This window comes from Ciconia boyciana, chromosome 3 (genome assembly GCF_034638445.1).
Source record: "Ciconia boyciana chromosome 3, ASM3463844v1, whole genome shotgun sequence".
NCBI classification, from domain to species: Eukaryota; Metazoa; Chordata; class Aves; order Ciconiiformes; family Ciconiidae; genus Ciconia; species Ciconia boyciana.
The window spans coordinates 98,747,352-98,770,030 of record NC_132936.1 but is presented as its reverse complement, the minus strand read 5'-3'; the positions used below and the strand labels follow the sequence as shown (position 1 = coordinate 98,770,030).

At 37.7% G+C, this 22,679-nt stretch overlaps 1 protein-coding gene across 6 annotated transcripts in view; it reads right to left on the bottom strand.

Annotated features, from left to right (window-relative positions):
• SRBD1 (S1 RNA binding domain 1) overlaps positions 1 to 22,679 on the bottom strand; it is a 134,272-nt gene that overhangs the window by 65,764 nt on the left and 45,829 nt on the right. For all 6 annotated transcript variants that reach the window (XM_072856762.1, XM_072856768.1, XM_072856763.1 and 3 more), the window contains one exon: positions 2,733 to 2,824. In XM_072856762.1, coding sequence (XP_072712863.1) covers positions 2,733 to 2,824 — 92 coding nt within the window. The remainder of the gene's footprint in view (positions 1 to 2,732; positions 2,825 to 22,679) is intronic.

Sequence of the window (22,679 nt, the reverse complement as noted above, 5' to 3'; positions counted from 1 at the left end):
TTTTTTCAAGCAAGGGCAATTTTGACTAAAAGTGCTGTATGCATGACTATAAAGACTTTCCACTATACTTTATACATACACTATTAGTTTATAATGAGACCTTTCTCAATCATTTACTACAAACCCATGTCATCTGTGACCTTCAAAGACAGCTCAAGGGGAAAAAAAAATAACCAGTTGAGTTCTTGGCTTAACTAATATCTTTAATTAGCACCCCCAAGAAATGCTAAAGGTCGCTGTTTTTCCCCCTATATACAACACTCAGCCAAGGAGAAGTTAATAAGGTAATATTTTTATCAGGATTGGTGTCTTCTATTTCTCTGTATAAAGTGAAAATTTACCACAAACAGTTGCTAAACAGCACTGCAAATATGACAGATCATATCACAAGATGTGAAAGTTCTCATATAATATGCATTATTTAATATTTTACATTTATGTACCTGATGGACAAACACAGGCCTACATGTGTAATTCAAAAAACCCAAAACCCTTCTACAAAGTTTGTGTTGAGAAAAATGTTAAAGTGGCAAACTGCGTTAAGATCACAGATATCTCATGTCAGTTGTACCTTTTATTTTAACTATAAATGTCACACTTCATCATGCAGCTGTCAGCTTCCTTTAATGTACTAAATGCTATAATGTAAGCACGGAACCTGACGTGATGTAACACAACAATTAAAACAAAAAGCAAATCAGCTTTAACACCATGTCACTTTTCTGTCTGCTGCAAATTAAAGGAAAATCAAAAGTACAAATGTAAAAGCTAGTCAAGAAAAAAAGTTTGCAAAAAACCCCAAGCATCAGTTAATGTTTCCCTCTAATGTTATGTCACATTTTTACCTTCAGCTTTAAAAAAATGTCCACAGCTTTAGCGCGGCTAATTACAAATTGACACCAAAAGATGTCAAGAAAGTCTAAAACTTCTAGAAAGACTCTATTGTAATAAATATACTTCTAGCTGTCAGTTCTGTAACAGCTGACATCCATGGAACTAAGCAATTATTTTTCACTTTCTATCCTACCCTTTTTCAATTTCTATCTACTCTGTGGTACTGCTGTGGCACGTTAAAATTGCTGATGCTTTTCAAGCCAGATGCAACAGCACTTAAGTTACGCCTGAAGCAATTCCTAGTAATAACGGAGAAATTATGAACTCCAAATAATTAATATTGAAATTGGTCATGTATTACAAATTTGATTTTCATTTACTGTATTTGATTCACAATACTAAATAAAAGTGTCTGAAATGTTCAAAAATTAACTTTGGAAAGAAGGAAAATCATTTACATCTGGAAAAGTATATTGTTAATAATTAGATTTCCTCCTTTTCAGTGTTTTTCTGTTCATTTACACATTTAATATATCAGCAACATAAAAAACTTTGGCCCAAGGGAAAGTTAGTGGCATGTGTCACAAATACAGAAATGTCACATGCCTAATATTCACTCTGGCCATACCATGACACATTCAAAATCTGTGGCCCAGGGAAGAAATAATCACAACGGAGTTCATTCGCAGACAGGGAGCAAAGAGTCAAGTAAAAAGAAGCTAGAGCCCTGTCCTGCAAAGGGAAGGGCTGATACAGACATTTAAAGAATATTCCTGTAAAAACATTCACTTGAGTTAACACAAATCCCTTTTTCCCCTTTGAGGAAAGGGGAACATGAGGAATCCTAGAAAGTTTTACCCCCAAATACCCCGTAACTTCAGAACTGTTTTCTGCTGATCTACTTCTACACCTTCCTGAGGATTTCCCGGCCAGTAACCTGCTAAAATAACAATAAAATTAAGAACAGTAGCATTTTGGCTGGAAAAGATTTATACATGAGTGTTACTGCATTTTCAAATGTGATTTGATTGCATACAACAGCAAATTGAAGGAAAACCAAGAAAATAAAAAACTAGGGTAGATAAAAACAAATACAAAAAGACACACAAATAAAAATACACAAATGAAGTAATCCAAAATAATCTTAGATCTGCCCTTACAGCTGTCTCCCAATAAACCAAATCCATGAGTAAAATTTGGACAACAATGAAGCTGCTGGGAATCTGATCTTTAAAGACTACTCTTTTACCAAAGACTGAAACTTATAATAGTGACAGCACTTGTCTATTTCTAAGAATTTGAGCTGTATTATACCTCAGTGACATTTATGCTGAAATAGATAATTTTTTTAAAAACTAAAACTAAACAGTATTTCTTGAGGACTATATTCAGCTACATGAAGACTTCAAAGTGATCACAGTGAAGGCAAAGAAAGTGCCATTGTCATCCTTCAGGATGAATGCACACCTTAAAACTATCTGTTCTCTTCCTACGGTTTTCCTAGCCCTTAAAATGCTTTATTATTGTTAGAGATATTTGGGTACGTACAAGGGAAAAGAGAAGAGAGATCTAGCTCTTGCGGGCATGGACACGTCCAACTGTGAAAGTTTATGCAATTCATTGGTTATATTAATCCCCATAAATTCTCCTATACCAGCCTATTGAAGGAATACGTCCACAAGGACATTTACATTACAGGCCTTAGTAGAAGATGATGTCATTTGCATACCTAGGACTTCAAATGAGAAGTGATGGAAGAAGTAACGTTTAGAAACAAAACATCCAAACCCTTCACTTTTTATACTTTTATTATACTTAATATTATAAACAATACAGCCTGAGAAGTGAGAATTGAGCTCCGTGTTGAAATGGTGATAAAATGAAATACTCTTTCATACCTGCGCTTCTTAGGTTAGGGTCTAGGTCTGGCATTTCCTTGGATGCTTCTGGACTGACGCTGTAGATAGATGCTCCTGCTTCGCTGACAATGCTGAAAAATAAATAGCAGATAATCAAAAAACCACACAACTGAACAACATAACTGAAAGACTTAGCAAGTGACTTAATTGAATATTTTGGTGTTTTTTTAAAGTCTCACGTTTGAAAAATATTTTGAATCAACTGAATACTTATAAAGTAAGACAGTAGAAAGGAAAAGATCTCCATTTAAGCCAAAACACCCCTGCCTGACCTGCAACATCCATTCTTTTTCAATTCTGGCCCTACTGTAAATACACACTGTACGGGGTACCAGCCCCTGTAGTAATCTTACAATGAAGAAAATGAACACAAGAAACAAGTGTTACCAGAAGTAAATAGGCAAACCAGCTTCCATAAACAAAACAAAAACCTACCCAACAATTTCATTAAAAACACCGAGATTCTAAAGTCTAACATCAATTAAACTACTACCTAAACCCAAGTCGTGAGTGTGCGCGCACACTGTCTAAAGCTAACTGCCTAAAATACTCAGAAGAAACCCAACTTGATACAGGCTGAGCCACAGAGCTGCAGCTCGCTTCTCAGCAGCATGTAATATTGTCTTCTCCCCGCTCTCACTGCCATCCCCAAAGAAAAACACGGGCTGCATATCTTCAGTAACTTAAACTATGTTCATAAACGTACACCTCAAACTCATTCAGTAATGATGATAAACTCACCAATTCAAATCACAACACATAATTAAAAAACCCTCGAGTGCCCTAGTTCCACTCAAGAGAAAACAGCAATCAAGTATTCACAGTGTAAGTTTATTTTCATCTGTGAAATTTTGACACCACTGCATCAACAGTACATTTCTTCAAATAACTTCACCAGAACTTGAATTTCAGGCTGCTAATTAAGGCATCGTGCAGCTACTGCACTGGAGAGGAATACTGTCAGTTTCAGAACTATTTTTACTTTTACTATTCCACTCTTAGAATAAGGAGGGAAACCACAGTCCTTAAGAACCAGACCTTTCAATAAAAACCATAACTTTGCTTTATATTGGTTTAAAATTAGACAATAAATTTCCCTTCTAAGAACATTTAGCAGGTCAATTTTTTAAATAAAGAAACTGATACCTAGAAGCCCCTCCCTTTAGAAAAAAATGGAGAATAGCTCAAGAGATAAAACACCTTCCCATTCAATGTTCCAAGCATGTTAACAGTAAATAGTGTAAAATGCAGATCTAAGAATTTCTTACTGTTGTTTTTACCGATTTTTTTTTTTGCCCCTCCCAATCAAAACTGGAATTTGGTAGAGTGCTGTACACACAAGTCAGATTTTATAGTTATTCAAAACTCAAAAGAGCCTTTCAATATTACAGACAGACTGGATCTTTCAATAAATACAGAGAATAAAATCCTGTTCTCTTTTGCATTAGCATAACTCCAGACCCATTCAAACAACCGGTTTAACAGAGCAAAAAATTGCTCAGATCAGCTGAACAAGGCAAATGAAAATGAAACTATTTACATGATCTTTTAAAAAGGTTCAGTATTATGGGCATTCCTTCACTATAAATGACATCCAGAAAACAGTCCCATAGGAGAGTTCAGAAATATGGTCATATCACAAAAACCTAACTGCTGAAAAATAAAGATGTTGACAGAAGCCTCATCAAACTGATTTTTCTGATGAACGGGTAGTTTAAAGAACAATGCAGCAGAATGTATTTCTTAATCTGTTCACACCTTATAAAAGCAGCATCTGGCAAGCACTCCCTTTTTGGAAATTGCTTCCAAAAAACCACACACGTTAGCACATACTTCTAACAGCTTTTAACTAATCGCTCTTCAATCTCTTTGTATTCTAACAGATCCAAAAGTTAACCTCTCATGCAATTTCTAAATTTAATACATTGATATTACATTTTGATTAAAAAAAGAATTTAAAAATTAGTGTTTTGCACATGTTTTTACAGTGCTGTACTATAAACTGTATTACTGCATGCAGCTTATTGCTTGATCCCTCTCGGTATTTTGTGCAGTGAAAAAACAACGTGACATGGATGGGAATTTTAACACACAACGTTTTATTGATTCTCATTAATGCTACACTGACAATTTTCAGAAGTGAGAGGAACGCAATAATACTATCATTCTATGGTAGTAAGTCACTTGTGCCAAATTTTAAGGTAGGTAGTACAAAAACTCCTTGCTAAAATGAGTAAATAAAATTCAACTCAGGATGGAAGAAAGAAGCATTTGAAAAGAGCACATTTCCTTTCCTCAAGTGCAAGAAGATTTATACACCAGGGGGAGGAGGAGGGAGGGAAGCCAAGTAAAAATTTATCTCAAGCAGCAAAACAAGATATAAAAAGCACTTTCAGAAGCAGCATATACTGGATATTTGACATCCACTCTGATACGGTTTTGTATACGCATGCAGTTATTCTACGAAATATTTGGTGTAGCAGACTTGGAAAAGGGGGGGAAGAATTTCTGCTTACGCAGAACCCCGTAACCGCTGTGCCTAAGACAGTAAAACCCAGACGGTAAATAAATTTGTTACCCAGAGTAAATGCATAGGGCCACAAACTCCAAAGAAACCATCCTCTGGTGCGTTCAACCATAGTCAACCAAGATTTTACAGACCTCTTAGTGGCTGTCATGTGGTTTTATTTAGTTTGTTTTCAGCTACACTGAGGTGGTTACTAATGTGACACTGGCACATACAATGCTAAAACATTTAGCTTGGTCACAATACTAAGATTACAAGCAAAATAGGTTTGGGGATTTTTGTTTGCAGTTGTTCTGGATTTTGCTTTCTGACTAGACAAAAGACAGTCACTTTGGTTTACAGACATTTTGTGGTTTTCTGTTTTGGCTTGGTTTTTTTTTTTAAATTCTAATACTTCTCTTTAAAAGGGTGATGATATATAGAATAATTTATGCTAATTTAATGTTGTAAAATGCTCTGCATCATGCTTTCAAAGAATATATATATTTTATGTCAGGGCACATTAAGACAAAACCAAACCTGCTCAAATCAGTAGGCCATAGAAATTTACTACAAACTACTGCGGTCCACACTGTTCCCTAAGCTCCCCCTCTCTCCTTTTTTTTTAAAGGATACAATTTTCAAGACAGTCAGAAGAAAACCCTCCTAAGAGTTGGTAAAAACTGTATGTAAAAATCTGTATATATTGAGAACGAGAATTTGTTTCTACTTTAACTTTTTAAGTTACATAATGCATTAAAAAAAAAGAAAACTAGACCCCCAACCCCTCCTTATTTCTGTGCATTCCTGAGGGGGAAAGATTCTTGCACTGCCCAAAATCTTAACAGTTAAAACAACATTATTAAAAAGTTATTTCACTATTTGAAGTCAAAATGTAGTTGGTAAATAAGCAAGTGGTTATGATATGATATGCTTATAATACGTGAACGGACAAGCTTCATAAACTGCTCTCTGAATTAACAAAAAAGCAGGTAAAATATCTGGGACTATTCCTCCATACTGTCTGCTTCCCACATTATCCATCCTACAGATAGAGGTTTTTTTCCCCTCAGCATCTATATCCAACTTTTTAAAATTAAAAGTGCCCAAACCACAGAGCCACGACACAATATTTCTATTTACTCTTTTTAATTGTACAAACAGGCTTGTTGCATAGAAAGTAAGTTTTCATATACTGCACCCGTCTCATTCACATTTGTTAAGACAGATTTGAAGTAGTTCAACCAACATTAAATCTATTCCACTAGCACCACCTGGTGGTCCCTCAGCTGTATGCGAGAGACCATGCCTGATGTATTCTAAATATTTTAAGGAGCCTTTTAACATTTACGAGAGCAAGTTATTTTCTTAGTCAGCTTAAGTAAACATTACATATTTGGTGTGAAAAGATGATCTGAAGACCCGTTCAAAACATTCAGATTTTCAATCTCTTAATTTTTACAGGAAAAGCCTTTTTGTAAAAGGTAAAAAAAAAACCAACCTAAGAATACTATTTTTTTTTTAAATTCAAAGCTATTATATACCTACAAAAATGCATAATGGTAAAGATTACATGTAACAAACTAGAGTTACCAACAGTTGTTTAACTCTATTCTAATTTCATGCACATGCATGTAATGGCACATTTTTTAAAACTTACTAGGTTCTTAGATAGTAAGTTTTCACTGAAAACCTTTTCAAAACTATGTGCAAAAATGTAAAGTAAGTATAACAAAAAAGATATATCAAGCTAGAGGCTTCTAGGGTTGAAGATGGATGCAGCTTCCTGATGTTTTCATGAACCTTACCAACATTTCAGACTATTTCATTTCATTGAAGTCATTTCCCCACAGTCAAATGCAACACTGGATTAATAAAGTACAGAGAGATAAAAAGTAACATTATCCAACTTTACATAACTTACTGTTCCTACAATCTCCAAAACCCTGACTGACAACTTGAAGCCTTTAAAATAATATTTTAAGAAACAATACCAGTACAAAGAAGAGACCAGTGTTAATACTTGGAAGAAAATTGTGGTCACTCTAAAAGCAAAGGGTATGTCAAGCTCAAAACGGGCCCAGTTTTTAATATTTGGTCATAAAATGATGATCTGCCAAAATGTAACTCAACTCCCTTTCCAATCAAAATTTAGTAATTGTGGTTAACTCCTCTAACCCAACTTTTTACATATTAACTGATAAATATATTCTTCACAAGCTTGTGGCAACAAAGGCTAGAGGCTCCTACAAAGGGCAGAAGCCTAGAAGCGTCAAAGGATTATTCAGTGTTACTTACTAAAATAACTGGCTTAAGAATTACCAAGGACAGAAAACCAAAATGAAATAAAATGACCAAATATTTGCTAGAAAAGAATGTTACAGGTAGAAGATCGACTGGAATGCTACAAGCTTTAATTATGTTGATAAAAACAAACTGAGGAGGGGAGGGAAGACTGTATTGAGTACAGGCTCCAAAGAAGATTGGGCTATTTCATGAATGAGAAATACATTGGGCCTTACTGAAAACAGAAATCACAACTAGCTCCAGAAGAGCCTAAAACTAAAAATAGTTGAGAGCTATGGAAGTACTAGAGAAATAAGATATCCACGTCTGTTCTTATACGTCTCCCTACGTATCCATTTTTGGCGACTAATGAAAACCACCTAGGGGAGGTCAAAGCAGCTCTTCATATGAAACAGCAATAATCCCTTTATTTGCATTTTGACTTGTGTCTTGCTCTTTCCTTTTCTGTCAAGCAGGAGAGCACCCATGGCAGAACTGACTTTGACAGCCCCTCCAACTCCTCGTCATTAACAACAGCAAGCTGCAGATTTCTTGCTGTCATGGGCAGAGTTACCTGCTGTTCCCAGCGTCTCACGTTCAGATACATGAGCACTCCAGTCCCTACGCACTGTGCACAGCACAGTTCCTTCTGATGGGGAGGTGATGAATACGGCTGACTGGAGTCGGCAGTTCAGTGCAGGCTGAGCAAGATGCTGTGATTTATTCAGCTACACATGCTCTGCCACGGGAACAATAGGATATCAGGCTTGACAGACCCTGGCTCTGACACAGCCAAGCCATTACTTTTTTTTCTTATGAGGAACATATGTCATGCAAGTGCAAGATAAAAAGGTTCTGGTATATACTCAATAATGTATTCAAAGAACAAAAAGCCCGAAACGCTGGGTTGGATGGGGCTTTGAGCAACCTGGTCTAGTGGAAGGTGTCCCTGCCCGTGGCAGGATGGTTGGAACTAGATGATCTTTAAGGTCCCTTCCAACCCAAACCATTCTGTGATTCTATGAAAAGATTTTTAAAAGCCTGTTCATTCTGACAGATGAGATGAAATTCAAAATCTGGTCTTTCCCCCACCTCCAATGAGCTAGTGGTATGACAAAGGTAGATGTTAGGATCATGAAAAAAGATTATACTCCAAAGCGATCATTATTCAACAGAATTAAGCCAAAGCCCATACAATTCATCTGTGCTTTTAAATAATCTAAAGATTTAGCTTTAAATTTTAACAATATATAGAACTCAGGACATAGTCCAGTATTAAATACATTTTCCAATGACAAAATATACTGTTAGATAGGAAAGGAATTTTCATCAAATTTCCATTGCTTCATTCAAAACTGTTAGTCACTACATACTACACAAGTTTGCTTACATGGAAGTCCACCTTTCAAAATCAGTCACATTAGACAAGAAGTGTTATAGTCTTTTGCAAAAATACTACAGAAAAGCTCATAGTGACTCGTAGTGAAGCCATTCAATTAGATGGGGGGAGAGGAAGGAACAAGTTTTAAAGAACAATTCCTGCTCAGAAGCTCCCCAGCACACAAGACGTTAAGCCCACGAAGTGTCTTCAGACAGCACATCAAATGATAAGCCGTGATACAGACCCTGCATTGTTGCTCAGCCACATTCTGTAAGTTTCCATAGAAAATATTAGGTGAAATTCTGCTTACAACCAGTGTTTTGAATTCAAAACAAAAAATGTAAATGTGTCTACCCATGTATGAATGAGTTCACTCAGTATTTCATGAAGTTTACCAGAAATTATACCACACAAAGAAGAAAGCAATCTTGTCCTGATCAACTCAATTGACTTTTTAAAGCAAAAATTATTAAACTGTTTCAAACCAGGAACTCTGCCGTGCAGCAAATTACAACACAGAACAACAGTACGTCTTGCAGTCACAAACCCTACTTTTGAAACAGCTTGCTGACCCTACAGCAGGGACAATAAATAAGCACCTTATAAAGCAGCTTCTGAAATGACAGAATTTCAAGGCAACCATCCTTGCATTAAGGATTCTTTCTCTCCTGTTCAGACACAAATATTTAGTGCCAGTCAAGCTGATGGCTTTCCTGGTAGACAGCGTAGATCTTTAGAACCTACTGAAAAGAAAAGAATTAGGCCTGTTTCTATCAGAGTTTGGCAAGATAATCTAATCACGGTTTGTATCATTGCTTCAAATCATTAATAGTGACTTATCTTAAAATAACATTAAGTCTTAGAACAATATTTTATTTTCTTTTTTCCAGTATGCTCATGCAGAACTAAACTTCACTATAGAACTGAAGTATGCACTTTCAGATGAACAACGATATGCAGAAGAAAAATTTAATGGTTTGAATATGAAATGAAATACCAAATTACAGTCTTTCAGCATCAGATAAAATGCATGAATTCCTCAATGTCTGTTTTATAAAAAGTTAAAAGGAATACAAGAAGTCAAAGCCAGTTTAACTAAAGAGACCTGCATCCAAATCTCAGAAGAAATGTATGACAAAGACTGAAACATTAGTAAGTATATTAAAAAACACAATTATTGAAATAGTAGTCCTCAAGTATTACCCACTCCCCTACAAGCTGGGAAATATTAGGGCTAACAAAGCCCAACATTTTCAACTTTCACTGCTTTGGAGCGTAAAAGAGGGCTGCATGTTGATTTTACATTCTAAGAGCATTTTGCCTGTAATCAAACATAATAAAAGGATATTTCAAACATAAGGACAACTATGTTCTGAGACATGCAACCTAACTGCCTATTTGTTTGCACAAAACAGGTTTCAAGAATATAGGAGGAGCAATTGTGGCATAGGATCTAAAAAGGTTCTCCTTTAAAGAAGTTACTACTTTGGAAAATGCAGCCCACTTCTACTAACTTCCAGATTTGGGTTAATGCAGAAAACATATCCCACAAAATACTTCACTGATTACAGAATCAGAAGAGGTCAAAATTTTCTCATTTCAATCCCTCAACCTTCACTCTCCTCCCTAACAAGAAGTGGTGTGAAATTTCCTGCCATTAGAACAATCAGACAGTTGCTACTTGCAGCAGAATGAAACAGGTTTGAGAATTATTGCAAGATATAACAATAAGTTATCATGCTTTAATTTCTTCTGTATTAGATATAACTCTATGAACCCCTAAATCAAAAACCGCTTACTGTACTACACTAATAAAACTAACTGGATAGCTATGGCCTGGAATCCTTTATTCATCTGTGTATGAATCATGTCCTCAGCACATCGCTGCAAAGGGAAGAATGATCAGATATCTGTCTTCATCTTGTCTGAAAATGATGACATTTTTCAGTAAGAAAAGGGTCCAAATGGCAGGTGTCAAAGAGCTTTAGCTTCACACGTGGTGCTAGGAGGCAGAAAAAACAACAGTAGCGTGTGGCCATGTCAGAGCTGCACAGAAGCTGCCGTACAAGTGCATATCTGAAAAGAGCAAACCTCATAGCCTGTTAAATCAATCTAGTGCCAGATGCTGTTATCAGAACAAAACTGGTGCTGCGGATTCATCCCCAGAAGAAATACACGTCCCATGTCTGCAGTGAAAAGCGAAAGACCTAGGGTGGCATGTCTCAAGACTGAAGGTGACAGTCACCTGTGACTGCCCCCACCGCTTTCATTGACAGTTTCAGAAAACAGGTCCTGTCATTGCTCATAAAGCAGTTGGAGTTGAAGCTCCTTTCTGCTCTTGCAGAGAGCTTTAAAAATCTGAACTCCTGGTCCAAAATCTACTTCCAAGTTAACCATCCAACAAAAAAGCAGTTAAGTCATGTATTTTTTACTTTAAACGCTGTAGTATAGTAGGAACATCAGAGAGAATATAACTACTGCTCTACTCCCTGTTGCAACAACGTCATGAAGAGAAATCGTGGCAATATGGATAACATTGTAGAATACAATATTACCTTAGCATAAGAAGACAAGTTTAAAAAAAAAGAGCACATTTTATGTGATTAGAAATATGATAGTATTCAAGTAATTCTAAGCAGAAATAATGATAAATAAACATATTCAAATATGTTAAAAAGTTACCTATCAATAGCCAATTAACATTAACATCAGAACAAAGGAAAGACAGTAAAAAAGGCTTCAGGACTGACATAGGAAATGAAAATCCTAGAGTCTACTTTCAAAAATAAAACAGGCATGAAAATGGGTATGGCCAAGACCACTCCTGCCAACACTCACAGTTTTACACAACTAAATTATCCCAATGACCTCAGAAGAACAAACCATATATACAACAGAGAAAAATATAGCCAAACACTGACAAGATTTTACCTAACCTCTTTTTACCCACTGTGAGGGGGCACAGGGAGACCAAGAAACACAACCGATTTTGGCAGTCATGCTTCAAAAAGAGAAACACTAGGTGATGTTAAACACTCACATTTCATATTTATAGAGACTCTGCAAATGAAATAGCCTAGATGCATACATTAAAAACATGGCACAGTCCAAAAAGAGGATGACGCTGCTCCTCCAAAAGCCTAGCAAAACCATTCCACACTGAAGAACTCCATGAGCAGCCGTACGCAGCCTGTGCCCCTCCCAGTTCTCAAGAGCTTGGTGAAGCCAACAAGCCCCACACACCACCACGAAACACAGCAGACCTAAGCAAGCTGCAAGTCCCAGAGCAGAAGGCCATCAGCAACGCTGTCCTGCCAGCAGCTCCTTCTCAGCTCAGACAAGCAGAAAGCCCTGCAGTGGTAGCACATGAGGAAAGCTGGTGTTTCATCCAGCCCGTCACCAGCCGCGCAGGATCTTGCAAGAGGTAAGACCCTTCCTGGCTACTTTTAGAAACAGTAGAGGCAAAGGGTAAAACCCTGGAACTCAGCAGTTCGTGTTCATGCATAGTTATTCAAGTCGGAGCATTATAAAGCACCAAGAACTAAGGTTTTGGAAACAAATAAGGACTTTTTTAAAAAAAAATATTCCTGCCTATAAAGCAATACATAGACTTTGCTAGTACCTTCTGTATTTGGTGTTGTCACCAGCAGTTTATAACTGGGGAAACTGATGCCTGCCTAAAGTCTGTCTAATTTTCAAACCAAAACATTTCCCTATTGCACGCAGCGTCCTACCCACACCACCATTCTCCTGTGGGACACCAGACATTTAAGATACCAGTGATCCATTAAGGAGAGTCCATCGGGTTCTCCAGTGAATACAGACCTCTCAACCAGTTCATTCGTCAGCAAACTTCATAGAGCATTCAGATTTAGTCAAATAAAAATTGTATCAAGGAGTGTCACATGCGAACAGTCAGTTTGAAATTATCTAGAAAGGCCACAAGAACATGCTATTCAGTTGCTATAATTGCTCTCAGGAATCACTTTTATCTGGTAAAACGGGCAACACAGATGCAGCAACTGCTGTGGCTAAAAGACAGTTAGTTGTGCCAAACCAAAGGCTGGAGCTTAGAGTCACATTAACTCTCATGGAGACTTTGTCCCCAGAGTGGAGCATAACTGGACAAGACCACAACATATGGAGCAAAATGCCTCTTGGAGAACGGCACCTCCAGCAACTGTCATTTCCTTTAATGCTCACTCTGGGCAGTTGGGAGGCAGCCCGGCCAGCGCTGCCGTGCCGCCTCCACAGCCTGGTTCATGCAGAATTCTGACCTGTAGCTTTGGCTCGAGTTAGGCTTTATTCTATTCCCCCCCCGCTTTCCTACAGTATCATTGATCTTAGTACTTGATCTCCCCTTAGCAAGCTACCCTCTCCCCGGCACAAATCCACGAGGGAAGGCTGGAGTCAACTATACCCCTTCAATTAGGGCTGAGCCATGCAATGTAGACTCTGCACGGTGTGAGGGAATCACTGATGCCCTTGCACTGCTCCTCCCTCCTCCCTCCCCATCCCTCGTAACATCTAGGCTGTATCTGACAACATCGTATTAAATATTTTTAAGCTACAGACACTTCCTGGCACAGCTTGCTGAACTCTGAAGTACCAAGGTTTTCCATATAGAGAAACTCAAAATAAATTAAGCATTCTGGAATCAGAATGAGTGCTGGCAGGAAAACTTCTTTGAGATATTAAATACTAAGGAAAAGTGTGACCACATCTTTCTAGCCGTGTCATTTCTTCTTACTTTACTTTGATTTGGAATTCACCTAAAAAAGAGAAAAGCTGTCTGCTTTAGTTCACAGAAGATATATTTGCCTCCTGTGTTTATTCTCCAGCTCAACATATTCGAGAAAAATGTTACATAAAGTAAATGGTGCTTCATGCAGATCTGATCAAAATTATATGCTGCTATCTCTCAAAAAAAATTTCTGCAAACTTAATCATGACAGTGCTCTTAGAATTTGAAGTCCCCATTTGTGTTTTTGTTTTGTTTCTTTTTTTTAATACAGGAAAAAACAGTTTCCTTTGACATTTTCCTATAGTTTATGAATAGCTTATGACTATTCAAAGCTGATGCTGATCAAAAAATGTTCCATTCTGTCCATCACGGAAATTGGTTTTCTTCATTGGAAAAAAGACTGTAAAACTGAGGTACTAGTTTAGGGCTTCCAGAAAAATCTATTAATCACCTATGAAGGAACTGTAGCATTACAGTATAAAAAGTATAACAACAACAGACAGGAAAAAAACCAAGAAAGTTAAGAAAAAGAGTAGGTTACTCATTCTTCAGAAAAAGGTAACATTTTTCATGCAAAACTTAAAATCAAATGAAGCTTCCTTTACCTTAACAAGCATATTTTAATAGCTTAGTTACTGTCCTCAAACACAGATTTAAAGGTAAGACGACATACTGTGCTGGTTTTGGCTGAGATAGAGTTGATTTTCTTCATGGTAGCTAGTATGGGGCTATGTTTTGGATTTGTGCTGGAAACAGTGTTGATAACACAGGGATGTTTTCATTACTGCTGAGCAGTGCTTACACAGAGTCAAGGCCTTTTCCGCTTCTCACCCCACCCCACCAGCGAGGAGGCTGGGGGTGCACAAGAAGCTGGGAGGGGACACAGCTGGGACAGCTGACCCCAGCTGACCAAAGGGCTATTCCATACCGTATGGTGTCATGCTCAGTATATAAAGCTGGGGGAAGAAGGACAGGGGAGACATTCGGAGTGATGGCGTTTGTCTTCCCAAGTATCCATTACACATGATGGAGCCCTGCTTTCCTGGAGATGGCTGAACACCTGCCTGCCCATGGGAAGGAGTGAATGAATTCCTCGTTCTGCTTTGCTTGCATGCGTGGCTTTTGCTTTACCTATTAAACTGTCTTTATCTGTACCCACAAGTTTTCTCACTTTTACCCTTCTGATTCTCTATCCCATCCCACTGTGGGGGAGCGAGCAAGCAGCTGTGTGGGGCTTAGTTGCTGGCTGGGGTTAAACCACAACACGTACTCAAATGTCTGTAGAGCAACATAAGTAGATTGAGTGCTTTGTTATTAAATTATACAGTTTTCTCTTTTTAGGCCTCTAGGGTTCTTTCATGTCTTCTCTGGTGCTCCTCATTGTCATAGTTTTAAATATTATTTTACTGATATATGCAACTGCTGGGCATCTACAGTAAGAGATGCTCATCTAAATCAAAGATATCTCCAAATGAAAGTGAGCTAAACATTAGGTGTATTATTGTTTATCCTTTAACCATTTAAAACAGTGGATACCATCTCATTTTGTATTACAAACAGAAGTATGTACCAACCTCAGTGAAAAAAACAAATAGAAATAACCACCAAATTCCCACAAACTTGAAATGGATTCATCAATTGCATGTTTTTACAGAAAACAAATTCCTTTAGTAAGACTGTAACCAAAAGGGGGAAAAAACTGACAAAAATAAATAACTGGAATTAGTGAAATTATCCCCTTCTCTTAAAAGGGAATAATTTGTTCCCTCAGGTTGTGACAGATCCACACTGGAGACTTTCCATGAGTAAGATCAGTAGAACTGCCATAAACATATGCTGAAAGACCACTTCATTTAAAACGTTTTTCATCCTTCGTTTTCCATCCAGTTACAAGCACTTAAAAAAAATTATTATTCTGGACTGAAATTTCTTATGCTTCATTTCTAACCACTTACTTCTAATTACTTTTAGACTTGAAAAAAAATGCCCAACTATAAAATAGTCTTTTATTTTTAGTTATCCAAATATGAAAGCATAGGATAAGATGGCTTTCTAGTTTTTGAAGAGGTATCCTTACATCTAAATCATAAAAACACAGCTAAAGTAATTTATGTCCTTCTTTTTACACAACAATTTTCAAAGTGATTCTCCAGTCACAGGTATGTTACACAGTACTTAGATACTCAATCACCTGCAATTGTAGCAATAAAATACCTTAAAATAGTGTAAAGGTTCATTAACACATTTAATACATCTAATTACTTGTGAGTACCATGACAAATATTTTGCAGAAAAAATCTTGGAACATGCATCTTTTTAATCATGTTAACCCTCTTTTTGACCCCCCATTTTATAATAGGAAAGTCTTAGAAACATTTGAGGAGTTGCGGGTCACAGTTACACAATTTTAAACAAAGGCACTAACGAAAGTAAAACAGTTGACTCATCCTTTTCAAATACAACCATATTGTTTTCTCCAACTGATGATGAAGTTTGCACCAGGAAGTTCATATTCAGGTTTTGCTTGGAAGGCAAAAAAAAAAAATACTAATCCATCAACAGCCTAACTTCCACCCAAAACCAAAGCCACAGAATGAACTACTGATGTCCTCCTTCCCCCATTCAAAGCTCTGTTCTCTCTCCCCATCTCACGTTACTTCAAAATGAGAGCAAGTTATTTCAAAGCTTTCCTGCCAATTCATATCTGGGCAGCAAGAAAGGAAGATACGCTGGAATTCAATTGAAGAGTCTCCTGGGGAGCGTTACACAGACAGTGCAGATGTTCACAACCTACACCTGTGAATACTGGCACCCTATCGTATGGGCAACGGGCATCGACTCCAAACCAATGTCTCTGGATCGGTCATTGAATTCTTATGTCTGGATCCTGGAAGACAAGCCAGCAATGAAGAGTGAGGGTCTTGGAATGATTCTTTCAGGTTTTGGAAACTGTTGAATGTCAGGGAATCACAGCGGTTGAAAGGCACCTCTGGAGATCAGCTAGTCTAACACACTTGCTCAAAGGAGAGTCAACCAAAGCAAGTTGCTCAGGGCTGTGTCCAGTCACGTTTCAAATATTTCCATGAGTGGAGACTCCAAAACCCACTACATTTTAACAGGAACACTTGGATCCTCTGTAGCTGAGAACTGAGGTTTTGGTAATATTAAACTGAGGTTCATAATTTATTTAGTAGCAGTTTAAACATTTAGCACCATGTATACATTTCAGGAAAGTATATCTCCACCCTGGAACAGCGCCTGAGAAACAAACGGAGATTTAAAAAGTGAACACTCTTTGTTTTCAAACAGTGCTGCACTGAAAACTCACTAAACAATCCTAGCTTCCTCAAATGCCATAAGCGAAAAGAAAACCTGAAATTGTTCAGAAATTAAATGAATGGAAATGTGTGCCCTGCGGATTCCTGCAGTAACAGAGAAGGCCCACTTAATTTCAAGTGTCTGATGTTAAACTGTTAAGACTATTCTTGCAGTTCAAAACTAACAGCTGTTACTTAAAAAAAAACAACCATAAACAAAAACCAACACACAAACAAAACACCAACCAATTTGGAGATCGGGTCTATAGAAGAAGAGACAACACAATAGTAAAATAATAATTGTCCAGATGAGAGCAAGAGTTCATCTGATAGAGGCTCCACGGCAGCGCAGCAGCGAAGAGCCTGCAGGTGCTCTGGCTGACGCGGCCAACTCCTACAGGGGGTTATGGAGAACATATGCCAGGGTGGGATATGCAGCACCCTTTAACACGGCAGAGCATCTTCCGCCCTCGGGCATACGCTCAGCTCTGCTGGCTAGCGCAGAAGGTGGCAGAGCCAAGCCTTGTCCTCAACCTGCCCCTGGTAGACAGACCAGTACTATTGCTGCCGTCAGCATCTCCGTGTCCCTGAGCCAAAGCTGCACGAAGCTCACGTTTGTGCACCAACGTCGTCACATGCAACAACATGACCGAGATCTGTATGGGACCGTTCCAGGGCTTTTACTGGGCAGGTTATGAGGCTGAGAGCGTTTCTTATATCCACGGCAGAGAAGGGGTAACAAGCTCCTCCACGATTAGCACCAGACGGAAAAGAACAAGGCACAAACATTAAATATTAGCCCCCAGAGAAAGGATAGGCTTCCAAGTCTAAGCATAAAAGTTCAACTAATTCAGATGCAAATTCTATTAAGGAAGTATAGACATAGATTTCAATATTAAGGGACTAATTGCCACTTTCCTGCACTTTTTTTTTTGCTACCAATTTGTGCGATTGTAGAAAGGAGAATCTAGACCTTAAAAGCCACGTAAATACTTCCAAAATACAAATTTGAAAATTATTTTCTAAAGTTAGCCAAAGACAGGTATGTTCAGAATTCTGTTCAAGAAGTTGAAACATTTTCTTAGAAAATATAAATAAAACCTTAAAATTACTAATACCACAAACTGGCATGTCCTGGATTTGGGTTTAATAAAACCCTAAGAACCAGAACAAACACATTTCAGAAGCTCCAAGTCTTAACTTCCTCTGAAGTTCATAAAGACTCACAACATAACCATCATCACAAGCACCATGTGATTTATGCAATTTAATTATATCAACTGTGGCACAGTAAAGAGGAAACCCCAAGCTTATATTTTGTCATTAAATCCAATGGAAACTAACTTACAAATGCTTTATAAATAAGGAGTAGACATGAACTTAAACCATACCCACATATTCCATTACAATTTTGAAATGAGACCTGTTTTAATCATTAAAAGCTTCAACTTGTACTGAGTGCAAAAACTGGTATTTCAGATGACCCAAAGCCAATTTGCATAAAGCATCTCCCCCAAAGTTCACTGTACTAAATATAAATTTTAGTTTATCACAACCAACTATTAACCACAAATTAGCTTGGCTTCATAATGCTGGTATTTAAGGTTGGCCAAAAAGTAATCAACTTTGCACTTTCTGCATTGCATATTAAATAAAATATATGTATACAAAGCATTATAATCAACATTTAATCTATATCTTTACTTTATAAAAAGCTGGAAGAAATTCCCTACAGACCATAAGACTGAAGAGAATCTGCTCTGAATTAAATGCCACCAGTTTTTCGTTCTTACTTAGCACCATAATGACCCCTTATTCACAAATCCCATCTCAATCAGAAAACATCACTCCTGCTGGTGTCAGAAGTCCAGTAAGCTACAACCTACGGTAAACCACTTTACCAAAAAGAAGCCAGCAAAAGGAAAAATAATTTCCCCTAACTTGCTCTGCTAATAATGATGAGCAGCACGGCCTTTCCAGTGAGCGGTCTTCTCCAGAAAAGCCAAAGGGTCATTAGGCAGTTTCCCCAAGGAGAAAGCTATGACGGAGGAGGCACCGAGTGGCTGTGGACAGGCAAGTAAAGAGCCAGCAGGGTACCGGCAGAGCCAGCCGGGGCCTGCAGGAGCAGGGCAAAACAAGAGGAATAGAGAAGAGGACAGCCTTAAGCATTCCTTTAAAAGGAATTAAGCATTGCTTTCAAAGTCTTTTTGTTGTTGTTAGCTAAAGAAAAGGCATATATTAAAAGGATACTATATCATGATTTCAAAATTATTTCATTTTAAAACATTCAAATTGACAATGTCTCTTTCTATTTACTCTTATAGCAGAAGATTAGAGTTAACGTTTCCTTCAGCAGAGAGATAATCACCGAGAAGTAACACAGGAATATCCAGTTTGATTTACTTAAAAATGACAAACTAACTTCTAGAAAATAACTTTAATAAAAAAAAAGACGAAGTAACTTTGAGCTGTGATTTTACACTATGAGGAAAAATAGACCAGGAACAAGTAATAAATGCATCACTGACTTTACTGAAAGCCCACTTCCAAAGTATATTTACAGTACAACATCATAAAGCTGACAAGAGAATCACCCATGGAAGATGCATGTCTAAACTGCTTCCCCGAAACATTTATGTCAAATTCAAATGTCAAAATGTATTTTATCCAAATGTTAGTTCTAGTTCAACCCAATAAAAGAACTGAACAGGCAGTAGGCATGTTGCCTTAGCTGCCAAAGATGTTTAACAAAATATAAAAATTAATTAGGTTTGAGAGAGGAGTTTTATGTGAAAAGCCAATTTAATATTAGCAATAACTAACTGCATATAGATGGACATCTTTCCCCTCACCTCCAGTTTTTATTTAGAAAGCTCCACAGACAACGGAGCTGTTGGAATAGTTTTTGCTGTTACATAAAATACAATTAGAAACTGTGATATTGCTTGCAGTTGCAAACAGGATTAAAGTGAAAACATTATTTCTATGTGAGCAACAAATCTGCTTTCAGGAGCGTTGGGTGTTTGGAGGAAAGGAAAATAACTAATGTACAGAACTGCTAGACGGACATGAGTACATTTACAACTGTACGTGAAGTCACCAAAGCAACACATCTCCCAAAACTGAAAAGGAACAGGAAAACCAGCACCACTCTCTCCTCTGTCCTTTCCCCTCCGCTTGCCCGTTATTCCCAGTTGCTGCTGCCAGGAGGGCCTGGTACTGAAGAAGGTGCTTCACGTAGCTTGTGCTTTTTGCTGTCTCCTTTCAGACGTACTCTCTCTTGCCTCCGTATCACCCACCACAACAAATGGATCATTTCTCCTTCCCTCCACTTACTCATCATTGACAAAACTGCTGGGATCCAGTTATAGAAAGGAATTATCCTCGATAGGCACCTTCAGTTACAACCGTCCGACACTGCAGTCATCTAAATCTAATCCCTTTTCAAGCTGAAATAACCTACTCAAAGGCCCTTTGAGACACACAGCACGTCTACATTCTCTGCCTCTCACGCCATGAAAAGATCAGAAGTATGCTGAAGTATCTCCTGTTGCTGTGGCTTCTTTCAATGTCATTCATGAAGCTTTTAAGACTGCCATACACTTTGTTGATAAGAAAAGTTAAATGAGTCCAGGCAAGCATAGCCCCCAGTTTCAGTATTGCACAAAATTACTCCAGGTGAAGGTGCAACATGGGTAGCACTCACAGCTGCGCTGCCAGCAGCCTCTAAGAGACAATAGCCTGAAATCAGGAATAGAAATGACAATTCTATGTAACTGCAAAGGGAAAGAGCCCTTTCCTTTACTGACAGACACGTTGTATTTGCTTTTCAGTCCTGGAAGATTCTCAGGCTATCAGACACCTAGAAGTCATTAACATTTCATTTCAAATCTCCCTAAAATCCAAGCCATTTTGTCTTTTGTTGTTGTTGTTTTTAAAATCAAGGTTTGTAATAGTTGCTCTCCTGGTACTGGGGGAATTTGTTAGCAGCTGTACAAGTGGCAATTTCCTGAGGTTTACTGCTCAAAACAAACCTGAACATATTTTCAGAGGGAAACTTCTATCCAAACTTTGGATCTGCCCACAGACTTTCATTTTTACCAGATCTCAACAGTATTGATACTTCAAAGAATAAAGAAACTTTTCCCCGCTAATGACAGCATTTTGCATATGCTCACTCCTTAATTTTCTTTAACATTTCTAACTATAATTTACAAATACATGCAACCCACACATATACACTCTCTAACAGAGATCTAGGATGAAGAATTTCATCCCAATGGTAACTTCTCTACCAGTTAAAAGCCTCTGAAATTAAGGTATCTAATGTAGAGTGTTAGACAGCCCAATGTAATCTAACCACCTAACCTAAGCTTCTGCTATCAGCATCAACGATAATAGGACAGCAAGTTAAAATAAATAAATAAATCCGTAGATCCCATCTCACAACAATAAAGGACGCCCAGTAAGAGCTGAAATGCAGAACACCAAATGTGGTTTCACAAATGAATAGGTATGAAGTTTGGCAGAATCTCAACTTAAGTAAAAACATATTATTGGCAACCTCACACAAATGGAAAAATGCTTACTTCTCTATTAGGTTCCTACAGAATGCCTACTTGAAGGCAAAACACTATCCAAATATACAACCAGGTCAGACTGCAATAACACTCAGTACCTCACAAATCAGACGATACGTCTTGTATTTATATAGTTTTAATCTAGATGCTCTCAGTATTAATCACACTATATTTGGATGCTTCTACTTAAATTAACTCCTGACAGGACTCCAGAAGTAATTCCTGCTGGAGCTTTTTTACATAGTGAGGAGCCTAAATGAATTTTCCCAATCTTTACTAGTGAAAATCTACCAATTGCCACAGCTATTTCATGACAAAGTCACTTAAAACACACAAACAGATGTTTCTGATCTCTTAAGTATGAAGAGGATAATAGAGTAATATCCCAAACACCACAAGCATCACTTATTTTAGAAAGGCAATATTGACTCAAATCATAAATTAACATTTTAATGGCTTTAATTTACATTCACTTCTCAGTATCAAAGACTTTGCTACCATGGCAATACCATACTAGCGTGGAGCCTTGCGATTTCATCTCAGGCAATGGGTAAAGGCTAGCAGTGTAAAATGCACAGACACAGGTAACGAGAACCACACTGCAAGTTTCTGTAATCAAAGTCCTGCAAATACAAATGAGAGGGAGGATTCCCTATGCGCAATTTCACCTATTTTAAATATGAATTTTCTAGGTCTTTCTACTTCTTGGTATTTTCAGGTCCAAACCCAGTGGTTTTCAACCTGTGGTTCACAGGCTTCTTCCAAGAGGTTCACAAAGGACACGAAAGAAACCAGACCACTGTCAGTAGGCTTATGGTCTCTGGAGTGACTACTAAACTGCCACCAGTGAATTTTCAATGGTCTGCAAATAAAAAATACAAAGATCCACCATCATTCAGCTTAGCCACTATCTAACCTCTCTCAGCTTCTGTTTGAGCAGGTAACATCCAAATCTGATTACATTCCATTTCCACTATAAGAGAAATGGAGGTGACCACGCATGCCATTACTTTAAAGAAAAAAAAAAAGCCACCTAAGACTATGGAGACACTGAACCATACATGCTAATTTTGGAAGCTCTTAAAACAGTGCTGCAGCAGCTTACCTGAAAG